A 21,065-nucleotide genomic window follows, 5' to 3' on the forward strand; every position below is an offset into this window, starting at 1 on the left:
GTGGGTCCTCTCTTGTTGCCCCTCAGGGAAGTCTCCTGGCATTTTTTTCTGATGTCCCCCCACATCACAACTTGGCTCTTCCTGTGCCTCACATAATTTGTCACTTCCAGTGCTTGCAGGCAAGCAGTGTAAAAAAAGGTGACGAGCAATTATATTCATGTCAGCGGTGACAATGGGTTTCTTTCTATTCCTGATGTATAGCTGCTCTCGTGTTTGCAAATAGAAGAAATCTCTATATTTAGTTGGCTTTCATTTTGAGTGTGTTTTTGAAAGTGTATATAAAATGGGTAAGTTTATTTTATTTTCTAACACAGACATCTTGAAGTATTATTTCAAAGCTGACCCGTGTTTACTGCTTGAGATGCCTGCACCATGAATTTTTTAATAACTATTTGGCACACCTCTCACAACTTTCTGAAGAGGTGCAGACATGTTTGCAGAAATATTAATTATGCCATCTGGTAAGCCATACACACCAGACTTTCTGGAGCACATTTCCTCGTAAACTTGCGTGGTTTTGCTGGGGAAGGCACTATGCTGCTGTGACCATGGCTTTCTAGAGGTTTCTGATTTAAATAACTACCTTTTCCCCTCTCTAGTTCAGTCATAACTAGTCGGAGCTTCTGAACCATTGGTGTCCCTATGCTTTTAACTGACACTTACATTTTGGCAAAGGTTTAGCAGTAACGATGGTTGTCAGAAAGGGCCTGTTCCACTGGGGTTTGTGGATACCCTTGCAATTTCCTCTTCCTCTGGTGTTCCAACAGCGTGAATTTGGTCATAAATAACGCAGTTTTGCACAGTGAAGCCAGGTGTGGACAGCAGCTGTCTTCAGTATTAGGGTCTTTTGGAGCGGAATATCATCTCTCTCTTTATCCTATGAAAATTCAATTTCAAGGACACAAAATGAAGATCTTCATGCTACTTGTAATCAAAATACAGGGCTTGTTCCAGGTTCAGAAATCTCTTCCTCATGTTTGTTAAGGATGACATTATTGGGACCCTGTAGCTTTTTTTTAATTGCTTGAGATATGTACCGTTACCCTACCTTCACAAACTCTGTTCCTGGAATAAAAGTTATGTGGGGAGCTTCATCTATTACAGCTTAATGTCAAAGAAAAACTTTCCAGATAATACTTGTGAAAACTGTTGTGTTCCATTTTTGTCCTAAGAGAATCAGAGCAGTATCTGACTTCTCAGCAAGTGTATTCTTTAGTTAATCTTAATAGATAATGTTTCTTTTTATTTATTAAGACATGATGATGTCAACAGAGCATGAAGAGGCAGACTAGTTGACCTGTTGTCTTTACTTATAGGAGGACTTCCCCTTCATTCGTTCAAAAGTTTAGTGCAAGATTGGTGTAATCTTATTGGTGTGTGGAAGTTTGAAGGGAAGGTGCAAAGAAGAGGGAGCCAGGCTCTTTTCTGTAGCATCCTGTGACAGGACAAGAGGTGATGGGCACAAACCAACATTTGTGAAATTCAGTCTCAACTCAAGAAAACAGTTTTTATTGTCATGATTGTCAAACATGGGAACATGTCCAGAGAGGTTCTGGAGGTTTCTGCCCTTGGAGGTATTCAGAAGCTGTCTGCACATGGTCTTGGGCAGCCAGCCCTCACTGGCCCTGCTTGAGCAGGGAGGCTTGGACCAGATGACCTCCAGAGGTGCCTCCCAACACCAACCATTCTGTGAAACCTCTGTCCAAGGAACATCCGCTCTGCAATATTTTCAGAGTTGGTATAGCAAAGGCAGCTCTTTCATGGAGTAACTCTGCCAAAAATGTGCAAAGTAATTTATGCTCCTCCTCTGCATTTCAAACATAAAGAGCAGTCACATATATGACTTCTTTAAAGAGGTTTGCCCAATTCTTGCAAGAGCTTAAGTGATTGCTGTTACTCACCAAGGTTACTCAAATGTATACCTAATGTACTGAAAACTCAACGTGAATTTCAAAATCATGTAGCAAACAGTGTTGATGTGTTAGGGGGCGGGGAGAGGTCCACTACAGGACCTCTTCCAGATACGTCGAGTACTGGTACAATTTTATAGTTTATCACTGTTCATCCCACACTTCCCTGGATTGTGATTTGAATTTCACATCGTCTTTAAAACTTCTATTCTGATTCCTATCTACTTCCCTTTCCTATTCTTGGGGGTGGGTTGGTTGGTTGGGGGGGGAGGTTTGCCTTAATCTGCCTTCAGTGCAAATTGAAAGCACAATCTGGCTTTGCAATCTAGAGAGAACAAAGTAAATACACTGAGTGGCTATTATAAGTCACTTTCCTTTTGCACAGTTATTTTGTGTGCCAAAGGCTGCTATGTAACTGAAGGGCCAGCCGATCCCTTCCTTCAGCTGGCATGATCCCTTTTCAGCACCTTCATTTCTAAGCATTCATGAGACCTGAAGCAGTGTTGCTTAGATGACTGCTTGAGCTTAGATGTTGCTCCCTCCCATTATCTGGAGTTATAGCTGTGGTTTTAGTGAGATGTATGGTTAGATATTGTCTATGGGTCCTTCCATGAAATTGCCCTTGCCTGTCCAAATTGAATTATCTCTGATGCTGTAGGCAGTCTTGAAAGATACTTGCACTGTATAGGCTCCTGTTCTGAGCAGCTTTGGGAACCGAGCCAGTTTCCTGAATTTTGGCTACACTAAAAAATCTAGTCCTTACCTCTTTTTAGGATGGCTGTTAAAGGAATTTTTTTTGAGGGGGAGAGGGGAAATAATGTAAACGTGCTTTTAAACAAGTCCTGATCCTACTAGGGAGGCATGAAAACTTAGCCTTCAAAAATGGTGCGACAGTAATACAAGTTATCCGTAATTTTTCAGGAAGTTAGTTTAATTCAAGAAACTTCCAAAGTTTTAAAAATGGCTTTTATCCTGAATTGCAATAAAAATAATATTTGCAGGTGTGAAGTCCTCTCATCTTTTAGAACTGGAACGGTTTGAGAGCGGCAGTCATCAAAGCTTTGAGAGCGGTGCTCTTCTGGCAGGCTGGCAGCTGGGTGGCCAGTGTGCTGGGGGGAGCGAGCTGGAAGACCAGTGGGGAAAGGGCATGTTTTTCTGTTAGCCCTCTTCCGCTTTGAAAGTTGAGCAAAAATGTACAGAATCCTGTAAACACCCTCTTTCAGGTTTCCATTTTCAGACATGTACAGAAAAATCTTCTGACAGTTCTGAGGCTAACCCTTGGCTTTTAGAGTAGGTGGGATTTAAATCCTGGTTAGCAATGGGAAAGTAGGAGTTACGTGATGATTCATTTTGTACAACTTGTCAGTTAAATCTGTTATCCAAGAAGCAACTGTCTGAACAAGTTGCAGGGTTTATTTCCTCTGCTGCTGCTGTTTATTTAAGATTGCTTTGTGGGTAGGTTTTTAGTTTGTGTCTTAAAGCTCATATTTTAAATAATAAAGAGATATCAAGCTCATTTCATAATACCTGATGATCGTTTCTCTGTGGCACAAATTAATTAAACAGCAATTAACTTGCTCTTTTATGCTTTTACCTGACCCTTTAAAGTGCATTTGTGTAACTTCCACTCCTCTAACAGAATGAAAATGTTCACGGATACTGGAATATGTAACAAAATATTTCTTTATCAAGCAGTAAGGTAGAGTGCTAACGTCATCTTGTAGATCATTTGTTTCCTGATAGTGATGGTGCGGTCTCATGAGATGAGGTGATAACATTACGGTAATCTGTATGCTGAGAGATTTGTCACAGGGCAAGAGTAGTGTGGCTACAGGGGTCCTACAGGAAGATGAACCTGAGCTCAGCACTGAGGAGAGACTCCTCTGCCTTCTGCCCTCTTAATTTCCCTCTGCAGAACACAACAATACCCAGCAACTGGATGCAAGCAGAAATCAACGGGATTCCTTAAACGTGCTTTGCAGTTTTTATATATCAGTAGAAGGCAATGGCTCTCTTATGCTAGGTGCTAACTGAATAGAAAACATTAATGCTGTGTCATCATGCTTATTCCCTGAAGGGATTCCCAGAATCCTTTCAAAATCTGTCCACCCCTACAAAGAGATGTGTAATTGTGTGTTATTTCTCATACAACTACTAATTTGCATGTATAAATAACATTGTGCACATTCTGGGAATGAAAAACAGAAATTTGTAAAAGTAAACAGGGGTCGTATGCATTTTAGATGCTTCCAGGTTAGGTTTAAACTAAGTTTATCTTCCCTGTGGAAATACTGGGGTAGGGAACAACCACTACCACCAAAGCCCACACAGTGTGGCAGGGCAGGGGGGAACTTGTCAGGCTCCCTTCAGCAGAAACTGGCTGATCTTTTAAGCTCATCAGAGGGCTGCTGTTAGTGACTTGTAAAATGCAGTCAGTGCTACTGGTCTGATCCTTAATCAGTCATATACAGTGAACTACCATACACCCTGAACGTGTTCAGCAGTAGTGTTTTATAACAGCCTGATTAGAGCAAACTCTCTTCCCCATTGAAATGTCACTAAGTTTGAGAAAGATGCTTGAATTGTGTGAAAAATTGTAGAAGATAATTAAATTTTTGACACTGGGCTTGGAGCATGAACTGAATTGCCAGCAAGAGACTACTGAAGTGTGAGCAAGGGCCACAAAGCTGATTAAGAGACTGGAGGATCTGTCATATGAGGAGAGATTGCAAGAGCTGGGACTGTTCAGCCTGGAGCAGAGAACACTCGGGGATCTCATCAGTCTGTATAAATACCTCGTGGGAGGGAATGAAGAAGCAGCCAGGCCCTTCTTAGTGGTGCCCACTGACTGGACAAGAGGCAGCGGCACAAAGTAAAAGACATGAAACTTCATTTGAATGCAAGAAAACTTTTTTTTTTTCTGTGAGGCTGGTCAAAGACTGGAGCGCATTGCCCAGGCCAGGTTGTGAAGTCTCCTTTTGTGGAGATGCTAAAAAACCTAGCAGAACATGGTCTTGGGCAGCCAGCTCCAGCTGACTGTGCTTGAGCAGGGGGTTTGGATCAGAAGCTCCCAGGAGTCCCTTCCAACTGAAAAGGTTCTGCAAAAGTTTTGTTGTTTTGTTCTCAATACTATATTAATTTACTCGTTACACAGATTGACTTCAGTTAAGTTGTCTCAATGTGTAATACGTTATATTGCACTCTTCATTACCATGTGAATCTGAAGCATATCTGAACAATTTGCCTTTTTTTTCGGTCTCTCCTTTCTAGGTTCTGGGAACGCCTACAAGGGAGCAAATTAGAGAAATGAATCCAAACTATACTGAATTCAAATTCCCTCAGATTAAGGCACATCCATGGACTAAGGTGAGTCTATATGAACTGAATAATAAAGACGTGTGGGCTGAAAGTAAAAGTTCAAGGAGTTCAACTTGTTTAGTGTCTTGGTGGCCTTCAGGCTAAACTGGGTGCCTTTAACTAAGCTGAGGACCCAGTAATTTTTGATGTGGATAAGGAAAAGAAGGTATTGAAGGTACAGTACAGTGTACTGTAATATCTGTTGGTCAGGGTTTTTTTCTGAGGTTGCCTACAGGTGTTTGGTTTTGGTTTGGTTTTGTTTTTTAACAATGGTGTGTGTGTTTATAGTGGATTGCAACATATATAAATCCTGTCATGCTATAAATTGATGTGCACAAAAGTCACAACTGAGAGAGTGTTCCAGTGATGTGTGACACTTTTGTAATGCTGTTACATACTGTTTCGAGGGCTGACAGTCGTGTTCTTAACTGGCTTTCTCATAGATCTTGTATTTGTACTCCTATAGGTGTGCTCTTTGAGGGGAGGTGGGGTTTTTTTTGGAGTTACCTCTTAAAACTACTTATCTAGCTTTCACAAGGGAGACACTATTGCAGTACATGCAGGAAATTTTATAACCTCCATGGTCAAAGAGGAAGCTGCTAGCTTTGAAACAAACACATTGCCACACAATTAGGCTGTCTTCCGCCTGTTGAGGAATGATGGATATTTGATGTGGGGCAGGGAAACAATCATTTAATTAGCCTCTTAGGTGTGAAATAAGTTAAATACTGAATCTTAAGAATTAAAGCCTGGGTAGTTAGCATTTTCTTCTTGCTGCTTGAGAAATGTCTGATGTAGTTGCAGTATATTCTCATCTTATCTTAACGGCTCAGGTTTTTTTCTGCTAAGAAAGCAGTATGTACGCCTGGAAGGGATGCGTTCCTAGCTGAGCATGTGTCCAGATCAGACGTTTTTGGACTGAATGTTCTGTGATGGTAGAAACTCTGAAACACTAGCGAGAGGTCTTTGAGATTGATAGCAGGCCATAGTACATGCCAGACTAGGTACTGCAAGTCACTATTTTTCTGATAGATTCTTTAACAAGTCGTGCACCACCTCAATTATCTCTTTCCCCAGTAATCCCCAATTTGTGTTTCCATATCCAGGTTTATTTCAGTGGCTTAAGTGATTTTTGATACTATGAGAGGTCAGTAAATGAGGCTTTTTCATACCTTATGGTAGCAGGGGAAAAAAGAATTAGGGCAAATTAAATCCCTGAGAAGTTGGTCTCTTCAGTTTCAAATTGCATCATGGTAGAAGTTGCAAGACTAAGTCCAAAAGCCTTGTAGCACTGAATACCGAGGTTGCATCTGAATTCCTGCAGTGAAGGTGTTTGGATTAGGGAGGGTTAAATTAATATGCAATGGAGTAGGAGTGCAGAGATGTACTGTAGGACACACAGTTAAGCATGTAAGCTAGCTATGCAACTGAATTTCTGCCTGAATGGTCTTAAGAATCATCTGAATGCACCTGATGATCTGTTAGACCACAGCAGAGATCTTCTGGCAAATGGAAGCTTCAAGAAAAAACTGAGTCTTATTTATATGAATGGGTTTTTTGGTCATGCTAAAGGATCACAAGTGAAACCAAGTTGATTATAACAAATTGAGAAGTGCTTGCCAGAAGATCAAATCCGCATTTTGTATTAGGACACAATTAGTTTTGGAGAGCAATGCTTGCAGCATAGCTTCTCATTCTTGAGGCATTCTGCATACAACTCTTCCTGATATTGGCTGGCTGTAGAATAGCATTTAAACCAGTTGATTACAGTTGGGTTACATGATACTTCATTTATGAGATCTGTACTTTTTGTATTATAAAAATGACAAAATGCATTATCCAACACGGTGTTGGTAATGATGCTCATCCTCTCAGTGTATTACTTCTAAAGATCCCTTCCTTTCAGCATTTTGAGCATGTTGAGCCATGAAAGATTTAAGTGCAAGTATTATGTAGAATTGGTCTTCCTTACCCAGCTATATTGGAATAACATCTGATGGTACAGCAGTGGGCATGTGCATCCTCTTGGGGTTTCTGTATCTTAGAATTGAAAAGCATGGGAGAGAAAACACTTCTGAACTCTGTTTAATGAGTAGAAGAAAAATGACTGAAGAAGTGAAAGTGCAAATGGGTTTTTTTGTTATAACTACGTACGTAACTAGAGTGCTATGGGTAGTTGCCAGCAGGACTTGAACTTCACGTTTCGGCCTCAAAAGCAGAAACCTTTGCCATCTAAGCTAAAGAATTACTGAAGGTTACAGTAGTTGGAAGGTTGTTATTTTTGTGGACTAGTTATGACCAGAGGAGTCGGCAGACATAAGTTAAGGGCTTTTTGTGTGGAAGAACTTCCAGGCAGATAGTTTTCAGCATGTTTGAGAGAGAATTACTGAGAAGATAGTAACTTTTTGCTATAAGCTCTTTGTTACAAGGGCATTCTCCCTGTTGCTTTGTGGTGTTGAATACAACATGGGTATTTTTCAAAGTTGAGGGCTTTGTAGGTCCTACTTGGAGTTAATTTCATGCAGTAGAGGTGCCCAGTGAAGGTGCATGTTTAGCTACTGTCTAGATGTTTAACGTCTTCTATGCAGTCTGGAACTGGTTGTTTCCAGGCCAATAATCTATACAAAAGTAAGGTCCATGGTTTACTCTTGTTTTCATGGAACTTTGTTGGTCTGCAAAAATCTGTGTAGATGGCAATTAAGAATTTTCTTTGGAAGCTGTAGTACCTATAGTTTGTGTCTGAAATTCTGTGGTGTGGACTTCTGTTGGATGTACGTGGTTCTGATCTGCTCTTCAGGTATTTCTGGCAAGCATAGATAGATTGTTTTCCTACTTGGTATCACTGTGGTGGTGTAATCTGCTACATTTGCATTACCAACTGGGTGAAGAAGAATGGTGGCTGGTGCTGTAGCAGAAAGAAATAGGTTCTGGATTTTTCGAAGAACCAGAGAAATTGTTTGAGACTGAATAAGTATGGGCCCGTGAAGGAATACTGTTTCTCAGATTCATTCCGTTTCAGGCTTAAATTGGAATTTTGAGCAAAAATCTTATGGAAATTTGAAGTCTACCTTCTTAGATGTATCTTAGACTTTTCAGTAGAAGTGGATTGGTATCATCTGAATACAGTATTAATATTCAGCATGATGTAGTAGTAGTAAGAAAGAGACCTCAAATTAACAAGGGTCCTTCTTCATAAATTAGGAGAGAATTCAAGCTAACACTAAAAAATATTTTTCTATGCTGCAGCAATAATGTGAGTTTACAGTGCAGACTGTTCTTAGACTGGTTTTTCAATATGTTGGCAAGTTGAGATTGAAGTACTTTTGTAACTTAAGAGATGGAATCTTTCATTATAAAATGTACAGGGGCCTCTCTGTCTTCTCTCCAATATAGTTCTGTGTTGCCCAAGCACGTGCGTGTGTTTATACCAGTTACGTGCGTGATGGAGATGATGATGGGAGTTCAGTGTGTCCCTGGCTAGCAAAAGAAAAGAGAATCTAGACTTTCCAGGAATCTTTCAAGCAGTTCTTCCAAAACAGGATTTCTCTTTTCTTCCCTTCTGGCATCCCACCCCCACAACCCCAACCCCAAAAGGAGTCTGGGACATTCTTGTTCTTCTTGGGGTGTCCTCTTCAGAATACCGGAGTGTTTAATTTAGTAATATAGCTGTTCTTTTCATCCAGACCTCCCTTTCTTTTCATTTAGATTAGAATACTTTGTGTTCATGGAGGTGCATCCTGCTGCTTCTCTGTCTTGGTCTGTGAGTAAGTAGCATTAAGTTATAAGAGAAGCAAGGTTTTGCAGGGGTAGGAATATCTTGCGACTGACACAGTCAGAAAAAAAATGGGTAGTCTTTTAGACACACAATCATGTCTTCAGGTTTATCTTGAATTGGAAAAACTGTTCGTTTTTTCCAACTGTATCAGCTCATCGAATAGAAGTTACTATCCTTTCTGGAGGCTTTGCTGCTGTTGCTTTTACAAGGTCAGAACTTTTGTGTCTTTCAGCCACCTCAATTCCTTGAGCCTTTTTCTCTTCTTGAAAGCGCATTCAGGTCTCTGCTACTAATCTTTATATTTGTTTCTCTTCTTCTGACTTAAGCTTCATCTATGCTTTATAACTGTGTGACTAGAAAGCCAAGAAGAAAATCTGAGATCGAGTGTAAGATTGTACATCACAGGGCTGTTGAAGTTCAGCTTTGGCAATTGGCTTTCTCTGAAGCCTTTGGCTCTTTTGGAGGGAGGCAGGGACAGTGGGGTGGCTGATGAAAGGTCTAAATGCATGCTTCATAAGCTTGTGTTAGATAGGCGTTGTTTACCATGGCCCCATTACAGCTGGCCTTTATCCTAGCATTACTCAAATGCTACCTTCAGATCTCAAATCCTTTGGGTTTTGAAAAACAAAGACAGTGCTGTGATTATTTCCAGAAATACAAAAAATGTCTGTCTATGACAGTCCGCCTTTCCCCTTGCATCCAGCTAGTAAAGGATCTCATTTGAGTAGGATTGTAGTAAATGTTATATAATTATGTAGTTTAGGCCTCTTCTGCATGGGGGAGATGACTCATTTGGACTTTCTTCCCCACCCAAGGATACTTCCAGCAACGGTATTATAATGAACCGACTTACCTACTGAGCTGCCAGCATGCTCAAGGTTTGTGATGATGGAACAACACAACAGGCTATATCAGCAAAGGCTGTTTCCCTTGGTCAAATCATAACCTCTGCCTTGTTTCCATTGTGTAGACATGGAAGCAGTTTCCACTGCAGGCAGCTCTTTAAAATGGACAGTGCATCTCTTCAGTGTGCTGTAGTTTAGTAGCCTTTGTTTCTTTTGTTCTGAAGATATTTGGAAGATTGTTCACACATGCAAGCACTTCTTAAATATACTGTTGGTGAGATAAGTTTAAGTGTGCTCAAAATAACGGCTTCATTCACCATCCCCAAATCTATAGCTAGCTGGTGTCTGCATCATCATTTCCAAGTCAGTGTTGAGATGGAAAAAGGTAGGAGTCAGTTGTTTTAACAGTGGGGGAGAGAGAGAGAAACTGTCATGTCTAGGTTGTGTGTGAGCATCTCTGCCCTTCTGCAGTGCACTCTTGTGAATGAATACATGAGGATTTCTCTCTGCAGCACTTTGCCATGACCATAAAGTTGCAGCAGATTAGGGCAGGGTCCCTCCCAACTTTGTAAGTGCTTCCTTTTTATTTTTTTTTCCCTCTTACTATTTATACTGTTCAGAGTACTCTTCTGTCTGTGTCTTCAATCCAAATTGTTATAGCAGAGGAAGACAGTGTCTAAGATGAAACTTCAGGCTCCAGCTTATCCCTTCTGGCACTTCTCCAAACCAGTTGGCCACTCCTGGCTGCAGCTGAAGCTGTGCAGAGCCATGGTTGGTTGTATTGTAGACTAGCTTTAGATATTGACTTTAGGATTGATATTTCTGCCTATATTTTGAAATAATTTCTGCTAATATTATAAAATACTTGGTAAATATTTTAGTCTGAGTATCCTCTATGTGTGTGTATTCTTTGTATACATCAATCACTTCACCTTGAATGTTGAATTTTTCTGTGCATGTAGCAGGAAGTCCTGTCACCTTCCCCACACTCTGGGACTGGGACATAAAGAGTCTGGTCTCTTTCATGAGCATATTTTTCCACCCTCCAGATTCAATTTCATGTCTTCATCTTGTCTTACTCCTGCTCTCCTGGTTCTTGTTTGGTTTTTAAGCAGATTGTTTTGCTTGTAACGCTTCCAAAGTGACTGCTCATACTGTAGATTCGAGGAAGAATACCAAACAGTAAAATGGATAAATAGACAGCTCGTTTTGTCACTTCTAATTATAACTGATGACAAAAGAAAGTGAAAATTCTTTTGTCAGAAATCTTGTAAGCAGGCTTACAACATTTGAATTAAAACTGAAAATCCAAACTTCTTTCCGAGATTGGGGTCTGAACTTTTGTAGAACTACAAAGGTACAGTGGAGATGAGATGTTTCTTTGGGTGCAGTTTCATAACTGGCATAAGCTCATCATGGAGCGGGGTCAGTTCTCCACCTCCCACCTGCATATTCCAGATGCTTCCCTTCTGCATTATTGTTTGTGTAGTAGCAAAATCCCCTTGAATAACATGAATGTTCAGGATTTGGATCACCTTTCTTACCTGGCTGACCATTCAGCCCCGGCTGCAAGTAATGGGGCAAGGGAACAGAACAGACCTGCGTGGCCAGGGGAAGGGCAGAACTGTCTTTTCCAGCGTGAACTGGAGGTGATTTGTGCCTGTTGTGAAACTGTGCCCTGACCTCTTTCTGACGAGTACAGTTCTGTTTTTCACTTGGTGTGTAATGACTTTCTAAGGAAAGAGTGAAAACAGCTCTGCTGGAGACTAACTTAAAAGAAAAAACAAGTTTTTCTGGCAAGTTCATGTTTCCCAGCTCCTTTTGTAAGAGCAATGATTTCTGACAGTGTAAATCGCTTATCTCCATCTAAAGCATGAGAAAAGAAGCCAGGTTTGTTGGGTGGTAAATTACCCTGCCTCTGCCCAATTCGTATGCAGTAAATGAGCAAGCACTAATGTAACATTAAGCCATGATTTGCATCAGTGCAACTACGGAAGTCAAATGCTGAGTTTAACATGTCTTCTGCAATGTACCATCTGTTTAGCTGTCCCATTGCAACACATCTGCCTGGGCTGTTCGTAGCGTCTGTCCCATTGAGGCTGAGCGCGCTTCCAGAGGTAGATTTTGGGGGGTTCTCTCTGAGAAGAAGGGGGGCTGTTTTGTTCTGCTCAGCTTTGTTGCTTTCCTTCAGAGGTTGACAGAAGCAGAGCACATGCACTGGGTAATAAAGGCTAGCTCGTTCTGTCCCTGTCGTGTCCTTAATGGAAGAAGCCCAGTAACAAGTGTGTGGTCTCAACAAGAACTAGCATTGGAGACAGGTTCCTGGTCCTGTTCCCAGTTCTGTGTTGGCTCATTTGTAAGCCACTTAACCCTTCTGTTTTCATTTCATTTTCCTCTATCTGTGAAAGTGCCACCTGACAGGGATTTTTGACTAATAAGGCACTTGCTATTTCTGAGCTGCTTTTTAGAAAAACTATAGGGGGATTTAATCAGAGAAGGAAGTTGTGGGGCTTATATATATTTTTAAAATAACTTCCAACACCAGTGCCTCTTTGGTGGACTTTTTAACCTTCATTTTCATCACATGAGTTTTATGCACTTCAAAATAGCCAAATGGTGTATTTCAGAAATCCCGTTCTGAAATTCTCAGGCCCGTGGAACAAGACTGGTCCCGAGGGCAGAGCCTCAGCCACAGCTTTGGGTTTCCTTGTGTCAGGTGGAGCTCAGCGCAAACATTGCTCTTTCTCGCATGTTCCTCTTCCCTCTCCTTTTGTGTTTATGAATGTGTCATGTTTATCATAAGGCTTATTACATTAAACTTGCCTGACCAAAATATCGCTTCATGTCGTAAAGTCATGGTAATCGTACTGTGCAATTGCATTTTTAAAAAGTTGATTTGAGGGTCATGTCCTACCTCTGATGACTTTGATCACTTGTAAACAGTACAAGCTTTTGGTTGAAGGGAGGAGCTTTCTCTCTTACCTAATATTCATGTGCCATCAAAAATGTGCTTACAAACTGAAAGGAGATGTGCACAGACTGTCAGCCTGAATCGGTGGTGTGGGTGGTTCTTGGCAAAGCATATGAATCTCTGAAGATGGTGAGGAAATTTTTAACCATGGTGTCACAAACTTGATGCGTTAGCAACAGATGTCATTTTCATAAGGCTCTGCTCTCTTAGGGAGCACAGCATGCAAGTGATATTCACAATCTGCATGCAAAACACACAGTGGTTGATGGCATGAAGTCATGTCTTTTAAATACACACTGGCTAGAAGAGCACCTTGGTGTAACATTGTGAAGCTCTGGCTTTAGGGCTTAATTAGACCAAGACGACAGAGCTCTGTGTTGTGCATGGAAAGTCTGTTTGAAGAATGTCAATGAACTGAAAGTCAGAGCAACTATTCTGTTAAAACAATACGTAGCTCTTGCCCCATGTGGTTTTATTTGAGAGCTGAATGCTGATGTGAATGAAGTGAAATAGGATAACCCTGTGCTTTCCATCCTTTTTCTTTCGTCTTTTCACGCGTGCAAAAAAAAAAAAAAATCAGAAGGGGCGTGAACTCCGCTATACTGGTAGGAACTATTTCAAATTAGTAAGATAAAATGTGGCCGCTCTGCTAGTGCACAAAGGCTTCATCTAAATTGAAGTCACTTGGGGATGAGAGCCACATAGTGCACCAGGGACATTTAAGCCTGGCAGTAGTTTCTGAAATGTCAAAGATGGTGGTAGTTTCACAAAAGTGAAGGGGGAGTAATGAAAAAAAAGACTTGCATTGATACCAGCGTAGCTTAGAAACGAGAGAGGAGTGTGTCTGGCCTTACTGTCTAGCTGTTACGGTCTGTCAGTGTTTGAGCATCACCAGCATGCCTGAACAAAGAAAGAACTTGCACTGGTCCCTCAGCTTTTTTGTGAGGCATATATTTATTGGGATCTGAAAGGGGTGGGGTGGGGGAGAACCCAAAAGCACCAAAAGCTGTGGGTTTGGATGAGTCAGCATTTCCATTTGACATGATCATTCAGAGATTTTTTTGTAACTCATCCAAAAAAAAAAAAACAAAAACCACCACAAAACAAAAACAAAAAAACAAACAAAAAAAAAAAAAAAAAAAACACCACAAACCACCCCAACCAAATAAAAAAGCCAGTGACCTGGGTCTCAGCCTGATATTCATTTGCTTTGCAGAAACTAAGAGGTTTTGAGTTATGCAAGTGCAAATTTTCCTTGAAGAATATTGTATGTAAAGCCTTTTTTTTTGCATTTGTTTATCTCCAAAACAGGTTCATTTTTTAAAATGAAAACTTGAGCCTTCGGTCCCTCCTGTGGACAAATAGCCTTACACAAGGTCTTGTTTCATTTTAGAAAAATGAATTGCTGCGCCGGTGGGGTAGTATTTGATTGCTTTAAAAGTTCCTGTCAGTGTTTTATTTTTGTTTTTCGTTTGTGGACTTGCTGTGCCTTTTGCCCGGCCATATTCAGTCTGCATACTAAATGTTAGTCTGCCCAAACACTTTACTTTGTGCACTTAGCTTTTTCCTTTTTGTTTTCTTTCTCCTTTTTCTTTCCTTTTTTTTTTTTAATTTTTTTTTAATTTTGCTTTCACCCAGATATATTTTAGACCGAGACAGACTTTGCTCCAATGGGCCGGATTTTAGTCCGTGCACTAAATTTTAGTCCGCAGACTAAAAATAATCCGCGGATTATTTACTAAATCGATTCCCTCACTGAGAACTACAGAGACCTTAATCTCCTGCTGAGCCATACACACAAGGGGCTTCACAGCTCGAGAGTCCTGCCGTCTGTCCGTCCTCCCACCCCCTCCCACCACAGAGCGCCGGCCCGGCATTGCCTTGGTGTCGGTGCCCCGCGGCATGGAAGTGCTGGTGAACCCATTGCTGTGGGCGGCAGCCGCTCATGTAGTTCTCAGTGGGCGAATTGGGCAGCTTTCCCGGTGGAACTGTGTTGAATGGGAAGAGCTAAAAGGCCACAGGGGGTTTTGCTTTTACTTCTTAGGATGTTATTCAAAAGGGAGGCGGGAGTGGACAAATTGAGGGGGGGGGGAAATTTCTTAACTAGCAGGTGCGACGGGTATGAGGGGGAATAAACCCGCAGTGTAGAGAAATTCAGTCCATACCCGCATTCCTGAGGTGGTACGTCCAGTTCCTGAAGAATCCTAAAGAGATAACGCCAGCAAACAAAATCCAGTGGCGGGGGAAGTCAATCCAAAATGGAGAATAATCCGCGGCGGCCTGAGGCACTCGTAGCTCACGAAAAATTAAAAGCATCCAAATTCAAAGTACAGATCTCGGATTTTTTATTTTCTCTTCAGCACAAATTATAAATTGCTAGGGGTTTGGTTTTTTTGGGGGAGGGGACAAAAAAAAACCAAACCAAGACAACCCAAAAGTTTACTTTGTGTCTCTGGGACAGATTTACAAGTAGGATGTACCTTTGAGGATGAACTAATCTGGCCCCATTGTCTGTGGACGTTTATATCCAGGACCAAGGACTGAAAAATCTTTATGATGGGAAATTCAATTACCCTTTTAGTTCAAGTTAGAGTTTTGATTTCAATTTTTTTTATTTTTTTAGTAAATTCACTGGCATTGGAACATAAATTTAATATAGAAATGTTTCTATACTATGCCTCACCATTGCACAATCAATTTTTTTGGCATACACTGTGGTGAAGTTGGACTTGCTGCTATGGAGACTGATGTTTAAAGTTTCTAATTGTATAAACATTTTCTATGTCCCCCACACCATGGATTTCTTATAATATTGGCTATATTTTTCCTTGCTGGACTATTCTCTTTTGGATTGACTCCCCCTGTTTGGATTATTTCACTGCATTATCATCTTTAGGACTCGTCAGGAACAGGACATTTCACCTCAGGAGTACGGGTATGTACTTAAAAATTTTTTCAAATTACTAGGCCTAGCCATGAAAAAAAGGAGAGAAATGCTGGAAGTGGAATATTTGAGTTCAGACCGCATCCCTGAGGCAGCAGCCAGGTGAATGTTGTAACATAAGGTGATAGAGATGAGATGGGCACAGACCTGTAACTCACTTCATGTGTTAGGTACCACTTGTTGCAGGAGGAGGCCATATGAGGCCTTCTAATTTTTTTATTTTTTTTTTTCCCCTCCCTGGTTTGAAGCAGTTAGGGCAGACTTTGGGATCCGCCTTCCCTATGTGACTTAATTTCTGATCCGAAGGCAGTTCTCAACAGGGTTTAAGAAACAGATGTTAGGGTTTCACTGAGTTGAAAATGAGGAGTTGAAGAATGGACAAACAAGTACTCCTTTTATAGATGGCAGGTTTGTGACTGTCTGCCTACTAATTTGCTCAAGATAAGGGCTTGTCATCTTTGCCTTAAGAAAAAAATTAATTTTTTTCTTTTTAAAATCTGTATAGTAGCCAATATGTGAGCTGTCCTGAAGGAAAAACACAGCTAAGAGTGAAGTACTAAGTTTCAAGCTGTGGTAAATCAAGCCTGTTAAAATACCAGTAAGAAGGTGGATGAGGAAGACTTCTGTAGTTTTACCTCATGTTAAACACCAAGTGACTTCACATCTGTGGGTTTACCTCAAGACATACTAATTTGTGCTACTTACCACAGGGTTAAAAAAAAATAATTTTTTTTTTTTTTAAATTGGTGACAGTCTTAGATTTTGTTCTGGTCAGGCTGTGACTTGAGACTGATATTTGCATCCACTCTTCACCGTGGTCAGCGATGCGATCTCTGCAGGCAACCGGTCTTCGCACTGAACAGCTTCTGCTGTCCCTCGATGTAACCATATATTCACAGCACGGTGCTCAGCAGAATTCTCTGCTGGCAGCATTAAGCTAAAGAATTTCCTTTTGTCAGTATAGGCCTCCTGTGAAAACTTTTTTAGGTTCTTTTGCAATAACCTGGTAGTAGAAATAAATTCTGCTCTTTCGGTACCTGGCTCTTTTGATTCCCCGAGTCAGGATTCCCTGCCACACAACTTAGCTAGTACAGCACATGCTGCAGCAAATCGGGGTGCTCCTGAGCCAGCTGGGCACCAAGGGGATAAAATGTCAGTCCCTGGAGAACTTAGCCTTTGTGTTTGATTCTCATTCACGAGAGCGTATGTCTTTGGTTTAAAACCTACTTGAGTGCCTGTGCAAGTTTGCAAGTTCCTCGTCTGCAATTAACTAGCATGTCATGTACTGATTTTTTAATTTATTTTTTCCCCTCCTCCCCCTACCTCCCCCCCCGGTGCAGTGTGGCTTGGGTTCACCTGCACTGGTGCAAAAGCATTTTGGATTAGCTGAGTTTTCACCAAAAATGCTGGCATCAGAACTTAACACTCGCACCCACCCCACTCCCTTTTCCTCAGGCTGTGTATTACCCACAATGTAGCAAGAGACAAGTGCTTGAGGCGGCTATCCAGGTCACGTACATGATTAACTCATATTTTGCTTATGACATTTCAAGAAAGGAGGATGGGGGTGTGATTAGCAGTGGGTAGAACTGTTCTTAGCGGTTTAAAACAAAGCTGAAGTGAAGAACTCCTTTTTGTAATCACTGAAGGTGAAAAATCTGTTAGAGTAAAATAGTTGGTTCTCCTGACACAACTTTCAGCTGTCCTTACAAACACCAAATGTGCAGGAATTATCCCAATAAGCTTACCGGAATGACTTGCCAGAATAAGGTCACAGAAGGAGTAACTTGCAAATTAGAGCTAGACATTTCCTGCACCCCACCCGTGCTTTCCTTGTTGTTCTCCAAAGTTGAACAGCAGCCTCCATAGCAACAATCTGGCCTGCCTGCCTGCAAAAGTCTGTGTTAGTAAGACTTCATTCAACAGCAAAAAACAACAACAACCAAAAAAAAACCCACCAACCAAACAAAAAACCCTCCCCAAAGAAAACAAAAAAACAACCTAAAACCATAGCGGGGCCTTATTCAATTTTTACATTCAGTGAATCCTGCTCATTTGAACCCTCTTCCCTACCTTCACTCCACCCCATATGCATGGCTGGTAGCACCTGTGTGTTTGTCATGATTTTTGAATGAGTTTCCCCTTCATTCTTAAACTTGTTTTTCTGAGTGCGCTCTCATGAAGTCTCTTGCTGGCATTGCACCTTCGCTCTAGTGCAAGACGTTGCAATTAACCCTTTCTCAACCCCAGGAACTGGATTTTTCCATCCTTACTGGAGGATTTTGGTTAGCACAAACCATAAGTTTGTTCCAGGTTATTGGGCAATGAGAGGTTTAATTGCTCTGACTTGCTTCTGGTCAGCAAAGAAAAGAAACATACCCAGACAACCTGTTTCTCCTTGCTTGTGTTTTTTTCTTTTTTAGGTCTTCCGGCCCCGCACTCCACCAGAAGCAATTGCTCTATGTAGCCGTCTGTTGGAGTACACCCCCACTGCCCGCCTGACTCCCCTGGAGGCCTGTGCACACTCTTTCTTCGATGAACTACGGGACCCAAATGTCAAGTTACCAAATGGGCGAGACAAACCTGCACTCTTCAATTTCACCAGTCAAGGTAGCCTGAGCGTTGAAGGATCCCTTCTGTAGGAAGAAGCACTGGCACAAATGTTTGCTGTAATGCAGATGTCACTCCCTCAAAAGTAAAAAAATATCTGAGCAGGAGTAAGGTTATTAAGCAGTTGCATAACCAGCTGTCCACTTGAAAAAGAGAGGAAAGGGACTTGGAGAAATGGGTTATGGGATTTCAGATGCCTTCAATTCAAACTTAAGTGCAGGGGACCGAGGGTTGTTACAATTGGATTGCATCAAGAAGGCTTACGTTTAGAGTTCAATGTCTGCAAAGTAGCTGATGGCTTTGTGTGAAATATCACAGTCAATGGACCATGGAGATTAGTTTATCGTTTTGGAGATGATCCTGCTCCTTCGTATCTGAAACGCCATAGCAAGGAGTAATGCATATTAGATTTAGCAGGGAGGTTTGTAGTGTTGCTGCCCATTTTGGTTCTCGATGCAAGATAAATACGCATGCTTTAGTGTCCAGATTTTATGTGCTGTACAGTTCATCTGGCATTACACTGACTCAGTCATTTAGAAACTGTAAAGACAATGGACAACTAACTTTTTCTATTTGAAGCCAGACTGCTATCAAATTTTAAAATCATTCATGTATTTTTTTCCACATAAGTCAGAAATATAAAACTGATATCCCCGCCTAGAACGGTTTTGCCTGCCAAGGCAGAGAATGTGAGAAATGTGACATACAAATAGGCTAGTAATTAATTTCGCAGCATTTTTTTTTTAAGTGAATAGCTGCCAATTCTCACCCTTTGAGCAAGATTAGATGTGTGTGCATTTTCTGTTGAAAGTCTAAAACACCTTTTGGCTCACTTAGCATCAATGTAATATTTCAAACTCTATAGTACATGCAATGCCCATCTGCCAAAATGTGAAACAGAGCCCTCTCCTTCAACATGGGGAGCCCTTTTATTTAAAAAAAAAAAAAAAAAAAAAGGTGGAGGGAGAGGGGGGGAAAAGCTTTGTGTCTGTTCAAAGTAGTATTTCAAGCTGCCTGGAAATCAACTTTTAACTTGCTTTGTATGGCTTCCTTGCAGAAGGTAGATATACTGAATATACTAAAAGGCTTCCAAAGCATGAACACCTTGAAGTGTTCAGGAAAAGAGCTTGTGCTTCAGGGTCACTGTCCTCTGTGCCAATTCCTGCATCTGTTGTTATCAATTGAGTAGTTATGTTACAGGTCCTTCTTTGTTACAGTACTCATGAATTGCCTTTTCTTCCCACTCTAAGGCCATCTCCAATAGCTAACATAGTTTTGATCCCAGTATCTTAATACAGCTTCACCCCTCTTCATTCTGAAAGTATTTCTTGTTGTTTCTTAATGATGTTAAGATTGGGCGCATCTACTACATGAAAAGAAGGATTTTAAAAAGGATTGGAAAGCTCTGTAGTGAGTCTTTTTAAAAATCCTTAGGGGAAGAGTAAATGTATGTATTGGGCATGTGTCCCTGGTTTCCCCCCAGGCAGTGTGGGAACTGCTGGGTAAGCCACCCTAATGCTCAAACAAATTTAAAGCTCCTCTTTTGCCATCCTAAGGAGCTGATGTGCTCTCCCCTTGCACAGTGACTCATGGGATTGGCAAGAGAAATCAGTTTCAGTGGACCAATTTCCTTAAGATTCAAAAAAGCTGGTTTCTGTCATTCAGCAGGTGCCAGTTTTGCCATCTAAAAGGGAAGGCAGGACAGAGGCTGGTCACACTAAGCGTTCCCAAATAAGCTCTGTTGCAGGTGACCAACCAAACTTAAAAAAAAAAACAAACCCAAAACAAAAACAAACCCCACAAGAGTTTTTTGAAATAAATACATTGCTTAGTGCAGTGATTTTTAAGACCTTCATAATTAATAAATGTGCAGCAGTGAGTGTCGTGTAGCAGCAGTCCTGGCTACCACCGCAAGCTACGCAAGAAGCTTTTGCTCCTCCTGTGACCATTGCGCAGTCCTCGCTCTTCAGCCAGACTGTGCAAGGTCCCACCAAATTGGCTAGTCTAGAGCAGAAATCCCAACTGGGAAATAGATCCGGTCATTGGAAGTCAGGTGATGGCTCGTGTTAAGTCATCTGTGGCAATTTAAAAAAAAATGAAAGACACCCTTTGTTTTTGAAAGCTGTTTGTTTTCAACAGACAATACTAAGTTTTAGAAATGTTTTATTTGGCTATATTCAGTTGCCTGAAACCCATGAAGTAGGAGGTAGCTGCAAAAGGCTTGAAGGCAGAACTGTTAGAAATAACAACATAAAGCTGACTATTAATAGTTTGGGTTGATTTTCAGAAAGAACCTAAGCATCATACCGAATATGCTGATCTTGGGCACTAGTGCTGCTCAGATATAGTCTAGAAAAAAAAGCGGTGAGAGTATATGGAAGATAAAGATCATGGTCTTTGGCTGCCAGCAGTAGCTGTGGGGCAAGTAGGTGCTTACTTTATCGTAGAGATGAGATCTGCTGAAGAGAGCTTTATCTTGCCTGTAAGTTGATCTTAGTATTTAAACAAATGTTACATGCTAATTGGGGTTTGAAAAACTTATTTTGGCCAAGGAGGTATGTCTGCTAGCCACAGAGCTGCAGTTCAGTGGCTGCTAGACCTGCAAGACAGACAGCAATTTTTCCTCTTAGACGCTGAATTTTCAAACAGTCTG

The 21,065-nt window shown here is 41.1% G+C and overlaps 1 protein-coding gene across 2 annotated transcripts in view; it reads left to right on the forward strand.

Annotated features, from left to right (window-relative positions):
- GSK3B (glycogen synthase kinase 3 beta) overlaps nucleotides 1-21,065 on the forward strand; it is a 155,338-nt gene that overhangs the window by 118,793 nt on the left and 15,480 nt on the right. Inside the window, exons 8-10 of one of the 2 annotated variants that reach the window (XM_064465752.1) lie at nucleotides 5,181-5,276; nucleotides 15,755-15,793; nucleotides 18,226-18,412. In XM_064465752.1, coding sequence (XP_064321822.1) covers nucleotides 5,181-5,276; nucleotides 15,755-15,793; nucleotides 18,226-18,412 — 322 coding nt within the window. The remainder of the gene's footprint in view (nucleotides 1-5,180; nucleotides 5,277-15,754; nucleotides 15,794-18,225; nucleotides 18,413-21,065) is intronic. The other variant, XM_064465759.1, reaches the window with a different exon arrangement.

The sequence above is a fragment of the Phalacrocorax carbo genome, chromosome 1, assembly GCF_963921805.1.
Source record: "Phalacrocorax carbo chromosome 1, bPhaCar2.1, whole genome shotgun sequence".
Classification (NCBI taxonomy): Eukaryota; Metazoa; Chordata; class Aves; order Suliformes; family Phalacrocoracidae; genus Phalacrocorax; species Phalacrocorax carbo.